Below are 16,936 nucleotides of genomic sequence, written 5' to 3'. Positions count from 1 at the left end.
TTTAAAATACTGTGTTGTTTGGAAACGCCAGAGTAGGCGCTTAGGTGAACGTACGAGCGCCGATGCGTACGGGCGGACTATCATCCGTATAAGTCTGTTAATCTGGCTGCAATTTGAACCAATCAGAAAAAGGTGCTAGCCATGCTGTGCGAGTACCAGTTGTTAAAAGTTGACAACTGTAAAACTCTTATCCATCGAATATTATTTTTATAACTGCTTGGTTTAGTTATCTTTTTAGGTATCTATTGTATGATAAATAACATAACATACAATTTGCTGTTTTGGCTAGTGTAAAGATCCATTTTAACCAGTTTCCAGGAGTACCTTTATCGAAATCCAAACAAACAAGATTTGAAAAAAAATTTTGGTTTGATATCTAACAACTATAACTTAAACTGTAATACAAACTTAGATGTACAGTAACTGTAAAATGACTCGCCTTACCATTGTGGTTTTGTCGTGTATTGAAAATGCAAATTTGTCTTTGATAAGAACGAAATTGCAATATGTTTTTGTCAATTTGTCTTCAATACAATCAATTAATTGATCCCTTCTCACAAATAAATACCATATATAAACCGTTAATTTTACCCATTCATAGTACGCTTAGTTTAAAAGCTTTAAATTACATTCTTCAATTATCAATTTATTTTGTTTGAATTTATATCTTTTTTTAACCAAAAATTCCGTTTTATATGACGTGTTCCTACATGTTGTTTTCTTGTTTGAACGTGTATTCATTGCTTTTCGGTTAAAGTCACACACTTTGAAATGAAATACATGTTAATCAATACATAAAGATGCAATCTGAAAGTGTGCACAATTGTCATTAAATCTATAGCCTAGTTAGCAAGGCTTTATTTTTTTTCAAAAGGTACCGCTTTAAAAACCGAAAATAGGACTTTTATACGTATACGTCCATTTCAACAAACGCGATTAATTTTAAGTTTTAAAGCGCAAAGAGAAGTTTTTTTACCTTGTAACCACCAGATATACTCTAATTGGAATAGATAAAATTAAATCTATAGCCTAGTTAGAAAGTAATGTATTATTTTTCAAACGGTACCGCTTTTAAAACCGAGAGTAGGATTTCTATACATATACGTCAATTTCGACAAACGCGATTATTTTTTAGTTTTAAAGCGCAACAAAGACGGGTTTCTACCTTCTAACCTCCAGATATATTCTGATTGGCATAGATACAATTAAATGTATAGCCTATTTAGCAAGTTATTTATTATTTTTCAAACTGTAACGCTTTTAAAACCGAAAGTAGGATTTCTAGAAGTATCCGTCCATTTAGACAAACGCGATTATTTTTAAGTTTTAAAGCGCAAAAAAGACGAATGTCTACCTTGTAACCACCATATATATTCAAATTTGCATAGATAAAATATGTTTCTTATTTATACTTAAAGCCACACACTTTGAAATGAAGTACATGTTAATCAATGCATATATATATGCAATTTGAAAGTGTGCAGAATTTTCATTTAATCTATAGTCTAGTAAGCAAGTAATTTCATTTTTTGAACTTTAAAACCGAAAGCAGGATTTCTATACTTATACGCCCATTTCGACAAACGCAATAATTTTTAAGTTTTAAAGCGCAAAAGACGGATTTCTACCTTGTTACCACCAGATATATTCCAATTGAGATAGTTAAAATTAAATCTATAGCCTAGTTAGCAAGTTGTTTATTATTTTTTAAACGGTACCGCTATTAAAACCGAAAGTAGAATTTCTAGACGTACACGTCCATTTCGACAAACGCGATTATTTTTAAGTTTAAAAGCGCAAAAGAGACGGATTTCTACCTTGTAACCACCAGATATATTTTAATTGGCATGGATAAAATATGTTTCTTATTTACACTTCAATTTACTATGCTATGTATTTCATTTCACGGTGTATGGCTTTAACTTTACTTTGCCGACTAAGTTGAGTGGATTTAAATTGCAACTATTTTAAATGACATAATATATGAACGATTTGTATCTTAAATTATATACCCTTATGCGTACCAATACGTTTAAGGAAAATTATTGTAAAAACTATTATTTTACCAATAAAATCTGTTTATCTAAGGCATACATGTACGCATCGTGATAATGTATTTCTATGTCCAGTATTTTTGCAATATTGTTAATTTAAAAAGCGACAATCTGATAATAAAACCGCTTTAAATGATGTAATGTGTGGCATTTCGGTTATGATACAAGAGGATTACGCATTTTAATTCACTCATCCAATTGATATATTTCGATATCCAAACATTATCCATTTCAGTACAATTGGCTACAGGCCCCAACTTAAATAATTTTATTAAAATCAGCTTAGTACCTTCTTCTTGTTTACAACATTTCAAAAAACATCCTATATAATTTAAAGTCCAGATCGTCTATATGTAAATCTGAATGAAGATTTTATTAACTGTGCTAAATACCTGATTACACAGAACGGTTGTATATTTTGCAAATAAAAATGGTTGAAACAATATTAAGCAGTAACCTGTTATAATATAAATTCATAACAAAAACTAGTATATCCATACGGAAAATTATTAATTCTTCTATACAACAGCGTTCGTTTTCTGTTTGCTGCTTGTCAGCGTAAGTGTTCATGTGCGACGTTAGTTTCCGCGAATCTTATTTTTAGAAGTAACTTAGAGAGTTTTCAATAATACGTGACTCAGGCAGATGTTCAAAAAATTAAGTTTAAGGTCAGAATCTAATGCAAGAAATATGACATATTACATACACGACTTCGTGGTGATTATTATAACGACCTGAAAAACTGGAATTAGGCTATCTGTATAGATGTTTTGTTACACTTGATTAATCAGATATGAACAGCTGCAAAAATATCGTGAAAATTATCTTTCAGAATTCCGTATCTTTTGTACCCCCAACTCCAAAAAGCGGTGGCATTATCGTATGTTCGGTCAAGAATACAACTATTACCGCATGTGGCGTGCAGATATATGTGGCTTCTAAAACGGGGTAAGATTGTTCTTACTAGTAATCGGTCTACTCCATTTTGAAATCCAAAAGCATATGCATTTGCTATCTATAGATTGAAGAACACATGTGTTTTCTTTTCTACGTTCTTATGTACTCTCACTTGTAGTTATAATATCACGCTCGCGCTTGATCAATCCTTAAAGTAGAGTGAATCGTATATCACATAAATAATTTTGCAAAATAAACACGAATCAGGCAACGAGTATAGCTTTATATAATAATTGACCACACGGCTTATCCCGACTACGGAAGTGTATTGCATGTAAAAATACAAACTTTATAAACGATTGTTCACTGTCGTCCAAGACTTTACTCAACAATGCTTCATCCCGTGCATTTTTACTTACTATTGCCAAGGAAGATGGCTATTAATTCAAAATAAAAATTATCATGTATGAGATACTATGAAGAAGACAATCTCTAGATGTATGTCTGTGTTTTAAGAATATGGATTCAGAATTTGGCATACGAGAAATGTATGTTTGTTTCAATGTTTGTGAAACATAAATGTGTGAAATATTAGCATTATTTGTTTGTTTTCACATTGATTCATTTGCGATCTATAGTCTGGTACCCCTAGTGACCATGTCGGCTTCGGATGACATACGTAAAGCAAGCACTGTCGGCCCGACTGTGCGACAAGATCTCTTTCAAGGTGTCGATAATGTGTTTACAAGTTATGTGACGATAAAGGGACGGCCACAAGACATGAACGGGCATTATGTTTGTATAACAGCTAAGGATAGGTATATACTACTTTATTCACATTCGATGATTCAATGACCATTGTTTAGATTTTTATACACCTTGTGCCGTAGCGACACATTTCAAAATAAACTCGAGTGGATAGTTCTTTACTCTGTATTCAGTTGTTAACATAAAGTTTCCAAGTGCATATAATTCTTTAAATTAATTGTTAATGAAATATTTCCATGTTCATGTAACTCTCAAAGTAATTAACAACGTTTCCAAGACATGACAAAATCCGTCCAAATCCATCCAGACAGGACCCCACCCCATCCCACCTGGGGTTGGTTTTGAAGATAAACCTCTGTGCGTACTTCCTATGTGTTAAATCCTTCTTATTTTGTGTCCAAAATGCATTACTTATATACAGGTATCGTTACATAAACATTTCAACTTTATGGGTCAAACCAATTTGTTTAAATGCACGATACGGAAACAACATCCATTAACCTAGTAATCCTGTCATGATCTACACTTTAAACGGACTGAACCCGTGCGTCTACTGTCAACAAATTAATGAGTTTCGGCCATACTGACGTAAACCAAGGCATGTATTATATCTTATAATTAAAACGGGTTGTAGCTAGTGGAAAGCGTGTACCTGCTGTCAACAAATTAATTGGTCCCCAGCAACACTGACGTAGCCCCAGGGTTTGCATTATAGCGAACCAGGAATATACCTAAAATACACCAATTATGCGACAACCTGTTGACGTGTTTGAAATGAATTAAATCTACCTGCCATGAGTGGTTATCTGAGAAATAGGGCATTTAGTATATATTACTTGTATTTATACATTCATCATTTATTGCAGTTCAAATAGTACAATGAATGATACTACCTGTTACCAGCTGAAATTTGATTTAAACGGTAAAGCTTATTTTTACTTAATATTAATACATTCGCTATTTCAGGTTTGGAAGTTTAATACACTTTACTAGGTTACATTACCAGATTGAAATACTTCTGTTTAATTGTGCTTACTTATCAAATAACTATTCAATAAATCAATATGGATACATTTCATTTATAGTGTTTAAATGTCCCTATTGCTGATTATTATTTTCAGGAGGACTAAATCCGATGCCGCAGGTAATATAGTAATAGTTATAATTGTCAGGAAAATTAGAAATACTTAAGTATTTAAAAGTATTTTTATATGCTTTGATTGAATAGTATTGTTAGTGCAAATTGGTTATTGTGTAGCGCGAAATTCATTTACAACAGTTCTTTAAATAAAACACAATTGAAATGGAACATTTTTTCAAAGGTACACTTTGTTGAGCCTGCACCACAAACAGACAGTACATTTGTTTGTTACATCAATGAAAGATGCAGTGTGATTTTGTATACCAACAATGTTACTAAGTGGTAAGTAAAGACTAGTATACTATTATTGTAAATACCATTATTATTTAATTATAATAATAATAATAATAATAATAATAATAATAATAATAATAATAATAATAATAATAATAATGATAATAATAATAATTATAATAATAATAATAATAATAATAATAATAATAATTATTATAATAATAATAATAATAATAATGATAATAATGATAATATTAATAATAATAATAATGATAATAATAATAATAAAGATAATAAAAATAATAATCATAATAATAATTATAATGCAAGTCATCAAATACAATTCTATACTTTCAGTGAACATGTTGTCAGCGCTGGTGTCAAGTTTACGGTCTTCGCTCCTTTGGACAATAAAGATGGCCGGTGTGTTACAGAAGTCATGATTTCAACAGAAACTATTGACGACTTTACTGGATGCTTCAGATCAACGTAAGGCGGTGCAATCGAGTCATTGAGAATAAAGCGACGGTCTTGATAGAATTGACATGACGCCTTATCAGTGATCGCTCCGCCCACTTAATCACGTGGCTCAGCGGGAAGAAAACCTAGACAAGCTAACACCAAAATGGCTTCTTTGCCTTTAGACTGCATATAGATTTACGCGATATTCCGGATGATTTTATCGACTTGTTTAACACCATATTACACTTGCAAAGGGGTTGATGCCATTAAGTTATTCTCACATGTTATTGCGTATAAAAGTGATATTAATCATATTAAACAGTGCTTATGGGACATTTATAAATCACTATAATTTAAAGCGCAAAAACAACACAGTAAGTTTGGACATTGTCTGATATAAAATTAGCGTTGTACGAAATGGAATACGGTCAGGCTATTATAAATTAATAAGGCTACCAATATCAGACGCTCGCGCAGGTACCGACTTCCCCGAAGTTACCGCATTTATTGGTTTACTAATATCAGTAATAATAACTCTTTTACAATAGCATTTATCGATACGTCTTTATTAAAATAATAACACAATGGTTTTCACTTGTTTCTGACACACACAGAAACGCGATTTTTAACGGGGATTTCGTAAAGTTACACGAATTGGGTACCAAAAGTCTCAATTATTTTACATGCACACGTGACATAATACATACTTAATAATGCTTAGTTATTGCTTATATGACATTTCAAGTTTGTGAAATAAATTAATGTTCTATAAAGGGGATCTCGGTAATTCTTGAAGCTTCCACTCGCTCTTGTCAAGACCGCATTGCCGCGTTGGAAATGGTATAAATTTAATTCATCTAACTTATCTTTCTGGATACCAAATGTCAGAGTTGCATTAACCCTTTTTACACCGTTTTTGCCATATTTCATTTCCGTTTTTTAATCCGAACAAAATAAAAGAAACTCGTTTAAAAAATGAGATCTAGGCATTCGAGCTCCTAGTGTGGATTAAAAGCGTTTATTGGTGACACCACATGACTGCAAATGTGTTGATACCGTTAATAAGATAATATATCACATGTCACCTTCAAATAACATGTATGATGTTAATTAAGTGCATTACTATCAGAGTAATAAAACACAGCACAAATTAGGCTTCATGCTGGGTTTTATTTCTCTTTAAGTAATGCAGATGAACTTCGCTTCTGTATATTAATGACCTAGTAACTGATAAAACTATTGTTTTAAAAAACGTGAAATATTATGTGATAATCAGATCGATAACATAAACTATTTAAATCTGCTAGTATATGTGATAAAAATATATTACAATTGTCTTTGACAGTGTTGACGTTCAGTTGTTCTTGGTGACAACCGCATGCATTCATACATCACTTACACTTCTCAAGATCTCTTTTCGGCTTTGGAAACGATATAAATTAAATGTCACCAACTAATCTTTCAGGATATCGATTGTCCGAGTTACATAGTCCCCATCGACACCGTTTAACCATTTTTTATCGTTTTTTTAATGAGGAAAACAAAAGAAACTCGTTGGAATAAAAGTGAACCTAAACATGTAGCTTGTCTAGGAAATGGCGGACAGGTCGTTGCTAACGAGTGCGCCCGATTAATCGATCGCTGATTGGTGGATCAATTCTAGTGGGCGGAGCGATCATAGATAAGGCGTCATGTCAATTGTGTTTGCTCAGTTCTGAGTTAGATTATATCACCTTAAATTATTATATACTTTCAAGAGATGTCCGATTAATATAATCTGTTAGATCTCCCTAGCGTCGATTTTTTCTTCTAAAATTAAACTAGGAAACTTACACAAATAATCGTAATTTTTTATTTCAATTGTATTTGTTATCATAAAAAAGCTTATTATTAATAGTATTATTGTTAGTAGTAGTAGAAGTAGTAATAATAATAATAATACTAATAATACTACTACTACTAAAATAATAATAATAATAATAATACATTGTGTAATAATAATAATAATAATAATAATAATAATAATAATAATAATAATAATAATAATAATAATAATGATAATAATAATAATAATAATAATAATAATAATAATAATAATAAGTATAATTATAATAATAATAATTATTATTATTATTATTATTATAATAATTCTTATATGTATAATTATAATAATACTTATATAATAAAATAAAAAATAAAAATTATTATTATTATTATAATTATGGTTTATGGTTTATTTATTTATTCGCTTAATCAGCATTACATGCTTTGGGCAAAATAAATCATGTGATAAATTCATATACACAGTGAGATGAAGTTTGGCTATACAGAGAGTTATTGTATGCAATATTGGTTATTATTAGTATTATTATATCACACAAATAGGAAAGTAAATCGTAGCATACAAATAATGTCGAAAGATAAATAAATATAATTTAAAAAACACACACACGCACACAAAACAGGAAAATGTAGCAAAAAAACACACAATGTTTATGATGGGAAGGAATTTAGACAACTAAGAAGCAACAGAAGGATTAATGATATCTTTTTGTTTTAACATTGCAAAATATATATTATAATTATAATTATTATTATTTTTATTTATTTTTTTGTTATTATTATTATTATTATTATTATTATTGTTATTATTATTATTATTATTATTATTATTATTATTATTATTATTATTATAATTATTATTATTATTATTATTATTATTATTATTATAAATATTATTTTTTATTTATTTTTATTAATATTACAATTGCTATTACTATTAGATATTCGGGAATTTGTCCACGAAATTTATTGAATTAAGTTTACTTAGTTCTGATTAGGATTAAAGCATATTAAATTGTTATGTACTTTCAATATATGTTATACGATCTGTTAGATCTTCCTAGTGTCGATTATTTCTTCAAACATTATACAAGGTAGATGAACTTGAATAATAATAACGTAATTTTAAATTTCATTTTTTGTAAATGTTAAGTTCTTTTGCAGAGAATCCAACTATGAAGAGCGATGTTTCCAGTTTAGCATTATTGACAAGAACACAGGTATGGAGTTTTTTTTAGCTAAAACCGACCTTTATGTTTGCTAACATGTAATTTACTTTCATTCCATATATTCAAAGCGAACTATTTTCTGGTTGTATTCCAGATCCATGCGCCAGCTCCGGTGACATTATTCATGGTTACTGTCAGAACCATGGCATTTGCTTCACAACAGGTCGGACTGATTACCAATGCTTTTGCAACGGTGAAGGCTATACAGGCAAAAACTGCTCAAAGGGTATATCAGCAGCATGCACTTCGTTTCACATAAATATGCACACAGACGTTTACTTTTTTCATTATTAAAGAGATTGTTGTACTTGTGTAGTGTTACTTTTTAAAATGTCGTGTAACGGTACTATATAAGAAATCATTCATTTAGGTTTTTTGTGTGAGAGTTGATTTTGTAGACTAAGACGATTTACATTACATAATCGTGTGTGTTAATAATTTATGTTGAAGGTCCGTGCGTACCAGAAGACAATAAATGTAGCACAAATGGCTACTGTATCACAGATGATCATGTCATAACATGTATGTGTAAAAACGGGTTTACTGGAGACACCTGCGATACAGGTAATCAACATCAAGCGAATGTTTATAAAATCTTTTTTATACAAATGTACAGATAAATAATACCTATATATCATACCTCTGTGCACATTGTTAATCATTGCAGATATCGGCGGTACTTTTGCGCCTTCGATTACTGATGGGGTAAGTAAAGCCATCGAAAAAAAGGAAATTTTATTTTGATCGTTGTATCTGTAAACGTTTTAAACGTTTTACACTAATAATTATAAATACTGCAGACCAAACGACGCAGTAAGAAAAATTAAGAAGTGTGTGATATTAAATATACGTTAATTTCGAGAAATTATAACGGTTCTGAAGATAAAAAATGCGGTACGTTAAGTTATTTGGTCATAATCCAATAAATAATTTAGGTAATTTTTTTTTAACAGTTTGAGCAGTTTAACCTTATGTCTTTTATGTTTAATTTTTATCATATGGCTGCATGCTACTCCTGTTTAGATAAAAAAAAACTATTGTTTTCGTTACTGTTTATGTTCGTTATAATTGCCAAGTTTTGAACAATACTTTATTGATTATTATTTAGGCAAGATTCATAAATACCGGAAAACCAAAGGAAGTGAACTGCAACAGGAACTTTTTATGTGGTACATATGCGATTGTGGGTGGCAGCTTCAATGCCGGAGAAAGGTTTGTAATCACCAAAATGCATGAGTGAAAGAATAATATTCATTTTAGTTGAAACTATGATTGCCTTCTTACAAAATGTTTTTCTTTGGGTTAATTTAATTTTTCGTTTAAATTTATGTCGTTATATTTGATGATTGAGGAGTAGCTAAACGCGTAATAAGTCTTCATTATTATTATGGTTGCCAAGGAAAACAACAATATATAAACAATAATTATAACATTTAAATAATCCTGTTTTAATTGTAAATTACAGACCGTAATGCGGTAGTGTTAATGATATCAGTATCGCGCATATTTTTCAGACCAGTTGTGAATGTTGGATACGTGAGCCCCGAGCTTGAAATAAAAGACTTTAAGACAATTAGTCAAAACTCGTCTACAACTCTTTTCCAAACATTTGTTACATTTATGCCAAAAGAAGAAGGAACGTTTGACTTGTGTCTGCAGACCTTGAATAATGCACGGTAAGTGGGATTTAACAATAATACTAAAACTTGTAATACAAATAATATTAGATGATCATGATGATGCTGATAACGATTAGGGAGGAGATGAATCATAATACTACTACTAATAATAATGATAATAATAATAATACTAATAATAAGATGATGATGATGAAAATAATGATGATGATGATGATGATGGTTATAATGAAGATAAGGAGGAGGATGATAAGGATGATGAGGATGATGAGGATGATGATGATGATGATGATGATGATGATAATGATGTGGATGATGATGATAATGAGGATGATAAAGATGATGATGAGGATGATGATGATGATGATGGTGAGGAGGAGGAGGAGGAGGAGGACGATAATTATGATGATGATGCTGACGATAAGGAAGAAGAAGACGACGGCGACGCCGACGACGACGGCGACAACAACGACGACGATAATGATGATAATGATGATGATGACGATGATGACGATGATGATAATGAAGATGATGATGATGATGACGATGATGACGATGATGACACTGATGACGATGACGATGATGACGATGATAACGATAATGATAATGATGATGATGATGATGATGATGAGGAGGAGGAGGAGGAGGAGGAGGAGGAGGAGGAGGAGGATGATGATGATGATGATGATGATGATGATGATGATGATGGTGATGATGATGATGATGATGATGATGATCATCATCATGATCATCATCATGATCATAATGATGCTCTAACCATAGTCATTATGATTTTCTTTAACATAATCATAATAAACTTTGTTAACACACATTTTCGTGTAAAATTGTAGTGTCAACAAAGACGAGACATGCTTTGTAGTTCGCGTAACGGAAGGTAATATGTTAACTTATATTTAAAACACAATAAACCACACATAAAACTATTTAAATGGTATTCATTGAGTTTCGTAGAAGTAATTCAGAAATTATTAAAGCTTATGGTTGATGTGTACGTGAGAGAAACGTGGTACCTCTCATCGTTTTCGTTTACAAATAACATGAGCTGTATTCTGGGTATATACTCGTCATACCAATTGTGTATGTTCGCATTGCAGGCACAGATACTGTTTACGGCTTACTGGTAAGTAATCAGTAATTACATTAACTTTATACAATACTTTTACAATATAAATACATTTGATCTCACGCGTGATATATGTCTATAAAAGATATAAGTCTATAAAAAAGATTTTGTTAGAATAAATTCAAGTGAGTTAATCAAGAATTATATCATCGACATGTTCTGTGTCTTCGAGATAACAAGCAATCGGCATTTAAAGTATCATTGCTTCTCAAAATCAACAAAAAATTCGAACAATGTTTCGTTAAATAAACTTAACCAAATACAAATCGGTGTTCCTTATGGCAATTGCCGAAATTTCAACGCCAGATGTGGTCTGGTAAAATAGATGATTTAATTCCATTTTAATTTCCCGCAACGATATCTTTTCATGCGACACATGAACAGTCACATGGTGTTCGCGTGTCGTATGAATAGATATATTCGCGGGAAATTAAAATTGAATTAATTCTGTCACAAATAAATAAAAACGAGCATTTTGTATCTACACAAATCTATGTAATCATACCACATCTAGCGTTGAAAGTGTGGTTATTGCTATCAGGAATACTGATTGTTTAGGTGTTTAACTTTATTTTACGAAATAATTTACGTATTTTTTGTAGATTTTGAGCGTTATAGAGACTTTAAGAACAACTGTATTTAATTCAATTTGTTATAGGATCATCCCCACTTTGTCCACCCGAGTTTACAACCGGATTCGACAGTAGAATGTAAAGCTGGAACGGAATGTCACGTGATGTATACCGTAACGCCTGGGAACCTCCACTCTCAGGAATGGCGAGTATCTTTTCAATGTTTTAATGACAGACATAAATTTATACACTTAGTGTTATGGGTTTTTTCTACATATGCCACTTAATTGTGATAAGATAACATATGTGTTTGTTGGTTTGTGTTATACTTGTACTTTCATCCACAGCATAGACTTCAAGGTCCAAATACCAGAAACCGAGAAGAGTCATGTGTTTACCACGTGTCGCCCTTGTGTCGATGGTAACGTGTCAAACCATGAGTGTACAATTGATATCGCTATTCGACCGGCCAATGATTCTCGAGTGTGTTTGTCTCTTCAGATAGCCACGTATGTGAAAGAATTAAGCATTCCTTTTGTATTTAAGGCAGAATGCTGTTAGATTATTTTCTTTCTTGAAGTAATTATTGGAAGTAAGTTCTGATGCACAGGAATACTATTTGCATTAGAATTGTGGTTTTCTAGCAAAGCGTCATACGAATCGGTGAATTCCCATATCAGAGAATCAACACATTCTATTGAATTAAAAAAAACATCATTTGAAAAATAGCAAGACCAACATTTTTAACAATGCAATCATAAACAAATATTGTGAAACATATTGATTATGTTATAGATCTGGCTTGAAAGGCGAAGATAGATGTTTCAGCGTATCTACTATCCCAGCATTGAATGGTAATATCTCTGTGTATTGAAGGAAAATAATTGAATAACCATGTATTTCTTCACTGACGATTATACCTTATTAACGGACTTGAATTGTCCCATGTGTTTTGTTATTAAATAGTCTACACTACGGGTCTGTGCAAATTCATAAAAACGTGCTCTCATTATTGAGCCTGTGTATTTGTTCGATCTGACAGTGTATTTCGTGTTGTTTGCACATTAAATGCATAAAGAGGTCCTTATCAGATTTAACCCTTTTGCAATACATGGTTGAAACGGAGTTTTTAGTGATTTTATATATAACGTATATCACCAAAAATTAAACTGTTCAATAGCTGTTATACCTTTTAGCTTCAGGTGTACGTTTTCAATAGTGTAAAGGTACACTAATTGACAAACAATTTAACTTAGAAAATTCTTTATTTATGTAAAAAAGCAGACAAGAAAGGCTGTCAGTTACTCGAATGCCAGAACGACGGTTTCTGTGATGGACATGATCCCACTCACCCAATGTGCTACTGCAGACCTGGATTTTCTGGAAGAAATTGTCAAGCAGGTGTTTATACTTGTTTATGTATTTGTTATTATTATCATTATTATTGTAACTTCAATTAAAACATATAATTGTTGAAAACTTTAATATCTTTCATAAAGATCCATGGTTTACATTTTGCAGATATGAAAATTCCAAACGGTGGATGTCAAAACGTAAGTTTAAAATAAAGGTCTATTGTAAACATCTCGATATTGGATGTCAAAACTTTATTGCAAAGTAAAAAGCTATTAAAATTCTCAATATTGGATGTCAAAGCTTTAGTTTTAAGTGAAGATCAAGTTTAAAAAAATGTCGATATAAGATGTCAAAACGTTTGTCTTTAATAAAGGGAAATAGCAAACCTCTCGATATCTTCATGTTCATAATAAAAGAAACGTCTTTCCTAAATCAAGGATGTCCTGTCAATTTGTTATATTTGCTGCTTGTTAAAATGGTGTCAGCTGTTTCTACATTTCATGTTTAGCAAAACAAGAAGCAAATCAACTGTCTTTTATTTCAGACGTTTATGTCAGGACCTGTCACAACCGAGATCGAGTGTTCATTTGAGAACTGCACTTATCCATTTCAAGCATGTCGAGATAGCTCGTGAGTTGCAAATAAAACAAACATTTTCAAATTGCAGTTTTGCTGATGATCCAGGAATTGACTCGTATGATATTTCTATCAAAATAAGAATTTTGCATCGAATTTTAGCTATCATTCACGGATATTTGATGAAAATGCGATCTCTATTATTTTATCTATTTGATATAACAGTGTAGCAATAAAATCTGGATTTGTATCCCCACAACTTGATGTTTACATCCCTTTTGCGGTCGTCTCGTCGCCCACGACATGCGAGTGTAAAACAGTCACTTCAAACATAGAATCGTTTTCTACAGGAAGATTTAGTTTCTGTCTTCAATTGACAGACGCAAATGGGTAAATACACATTCACTTCATATGTTTTATTTGGTTCTAAATATACATTCAGTTTTGCGTGTTAAAAGGATGTAATTTAAAAAATAGTTATTTGCATCCCTTCTTCAAAGCAAGTTAACTTCTTATGTTATGTTCGCTTTATATTTTCTATTGATATGAAAAACATTATCCGAAAACATTAACTTAGATTTATTAAATGTGAAAAGAAACACTTATATATAATTAAGTATTTTATTCTTGGTTTGTATTAAAGTTTTAACGTTCTGAATATTTAATATTTAATTGCATTCATGATTTGCAGGTTTGTTCATGATGAAATTTGCCCGAACGTGGTTGTTAAAGGTACTTATAAACACTTACGTATTTTATTATTAATATTGTATTGAATTATATTTCAACCTAATGATATTATTCTAAATATTACTTTTAATGTTAAAAACAAAATAATTTCTGAACGGTATTGATATGTGTTATCTTATTTTACAGGAGCAGATGCTAAAAATGAAGTTGCTAAGGTAACTAGCTCGATGCCGAACACTTTTCGTCTTTAAATTGTATATTTTCAAATGTAGCTTTGTTCGTTCTACTCGAAATTGTGTACAAGGACACAAACCATATACTTACAAGGAACCATCTGAGTAACGAAATAACCTAACATACCGATATAAACTGTTCGAAAATAACGGCATTTACCTTTCAATGTTTAAACAAAATGCTGCATACATGACTTTGATATAACTAATAATAATAAATGTCTAATCATTATTATAATAATAATAATTCTTAATATTATTTATAATTATAATTAACATCATAATTACTATTTTTATTGTTTTCACCTCTGGAATAATGTCAAGGCTTTTTTACCTTTAAACATTTCTTTTACAATGGTATTGTGTCATGCGTAACTACGTCATAGTTATATCACACGCTGGAGCTACGTTCGTGCCTTTGTAGGATAAACCCTACTTTATAACACCAACATTGCCCACTGGATCTTCAATTTTGTGCGAGGTCACTTCCGCTTGTCAGCTGACAGTCTATTACACTGATGGAGCGACATTTGGGTCATCACAATGGTTAGTGCCCCAAAAATAAATTATCAAATAAATTAATGAAGCTTTTTCACAATTTGGTATACTTTTTTTATTATTCTAAATTTGGTTCGTTAATGCTTAGTATTGCCAAGTATGATTCGTATTTAATTTGAAAGAAAAAACACATCCTCAAATCTATACCGTTTAATACAGCCCGAGTCTTAAGCAAACAAGTTCGAATTTGCTGGACGGACTGCATATTTTCCCGCCCACCCACGTGACACGGGAGTGCAAGAATGCGATAACATACCAACCGCAGACAAACCTAACAGCAGGAGAGACACGTTCACTCTGTCTCACTGTTGCCGTACCTGGGTAATTCACTAATTTGATACTTTGCGAACAGATGTATTATACTGCCATGCTGGATGTAATCATAAGTATAAAACACGTGGATGCTTGAATACATTAAAGCGAGACTATACGATTTTGTATATGTGTTAAATTGTAATATAATTTTTTAATTGATAAAAATATGTAACAATAACACAAAATATGCAAGAAAAATTATACATTGAATACGAATTTCATAAAATGCAGCAACTACAAATTAGCGCCCCTAGCAGATTGTGACGAAGATACTTCGTACCTATTTTCCTACAATTACCGAAGCATTCGTCTTTTTAGTTAGTGGTCGTGTGTCGTATGGATAGATATCGTTGCAAGACTTTAAAATACACCGTTAAACTAAATTTAGATTCACATCGTACATGCATGATTTACATGCTGGCGAATTTTACTCTACAGACATTTTCGATTTGACAAAATCGTATAGTCTTGCTTTAAGCATGTTGATCATTTTTTTATTCCTATTTGAATCACATATGTTTTTCGTATTTTTTTATAATTTGTTTTATCAAACTTTACATGTTTTATTGTCTATATAGGGATGGTATTGTTCATGATCAGGTATCTTTTCCTTTCATATTTAACATGTGTTCGAAATAATAATACTGATATTATACAAGTTTTCCGTATTATCGTTTTTATTTCAGGAAACAAGGCGAAGAGAGGTGTTATAGACTGAAATTTGTTAACAACAAAACCGATGAAGGTATGTTAACTTGCAACGCGATCTTCAAAACAGTAAAGTAAAAAGGTCATATGAGAAGCAGGTGCATGTGTGTTTGCTGGTTTGTTAATTCAATCCGTTTTGTTGGATGATTATACTTGTCTTTGTAGTATGAATGGTACAATAGGTTTGCATATACTCCTTGATGTCTATAACATTTTTTTTAAATTTATTCTGGTACAAAAAAACAAACCCGACTATGTCGATATATTAAATACTCGTTAACTAAATGAATAGTCAATATATTATCACACATTGTAGTCCCACATCCCTGCAAAGGAGTCAATTGTTTCGGAGATGCTGTATGCGTCGCAGATCTACAAATGAAATCTGGCACATGTGTCTGTCCGCCAGGATATATTAGTGGCAATTGTTCGACAGGTAAAGATATAAAAAAAGAAATGACAACTGCAAGTTTATTATGAAGAATCGTTTAATGACGTAGCCTTACATTTTTATTTTATT

General features: G+C 31.3%; 1 protein-coding gene across 1 annotated transcript in view; it reads left to right on the top strand.

Annotated features, from left to right (window-relative positions):
- Positions 1–16,936, top strand: part of LOC127872978 (uncharacterized) — a 58,679-nt gene that overhangs the window by 7,424 nt on the left and 34,319 nt on the right. Inside the window, exons 10-36 of the mRNA XM_052416501.1 lie at positions 2,887–3,002; positions 3,590–3,769; positions 4,586–4,641; positions 4,841–4,863; positions 5,042–5,142; positions 5,452–5,583; positions 8,563–8,618; positions 8,722–8,853; positions 9,078–9,191; positions 9,295–9,332; positions 9,736–9,839; positions 10,142–10,303; positions 11,116–11,159; positions 11,380–11,405; positions 12,067–12,185; positions 12,328–12,489; positions 12,776–12,834; positions 13,262–13,381; positions 13,502–13,533; positions 13,881–13,966; positions 14,138–14,302; positions 14,604–14,644; positions 14,789–14,817; positions 15,260–15,381; positions 15,553–15,714; positions 16,395–16,453; positions 16,733–16,852. Of these exons, the coding sequence (XP_052272461.1) occupies positions 2,887–3,002; positions 3,590–3,769; positions 4,586–4,641; positions 4,841–4,863; positions 5,042–5,142; positions 5,452–5,583; positions 8,563–8,618; positions 8,722–8,853; positions 9,078–9,191; positions 9,295–9,332; positions 9,736–9,839; positions 10,142–10,303; positions 11,116–11,159; positions 11,380–11,405; positions 12,067–12,185; positions 12,328–12,489; positions 12,776–12,834; positions 13,262–13,381; positions 13,502–13,533; positions 13,881–13,966; positions 14,138–14,302; positions 14,604–14,644; positions 14,789–14,817; positions 15,260–15,381; positions 15,553–15,714; positions 16,395–16,453; positions 16,733–16,852 (2,560 nt within the window). The remainder of the gene's footprint in view (positions 1–2,886; positions 3,003–3,589; positions 3,770–4,585; positions 4,642–4,840; positions 4,864–5,041; positions 5,143–5,451; positions 5,584–8,562; positions 8,619–8,721; positions 8,854–9,077; positions 9,192–9,294; positions 9,333–9,735; positions 9,840–10,141; positions 10,304–11,115; positions 11,160–11,379; positions 11,406–12,066; positions 12,186–12,327; positions 12,490–12,775; positions 12,835–13,261; positions 13,382–13,501; positions 13,534–13,880; positions 13,967–14,137; positions 14,303–14,603; positions 14,645–14,788; positions 14,818–15,259; positions 15,382–15,552; positions 15,715–16,394; positions 16,454–16,732; positions 16,853–16,936) is intronic.

This window comes from Dreissena polymorpha, chromosome 3, assembly GCF_020536995.1.
Source record: "Dreissena polymorpha isolate Duluth1 chromosome 3, UMN_Dpol_1.0, whole genome shotgun sequence".
Classification (NCBI taxonomy): Eukaryota; Metazoa; Mollusca; class Bivalvia; order Myida; family Dreissenidae; genus Dreissena; species Dreissena polymorpha.
The sequence above is the reverse complement of the archived record's forward strand: the minus strand, read 5'-3'. Positions and strand labels throughout refer to the sequence as shown.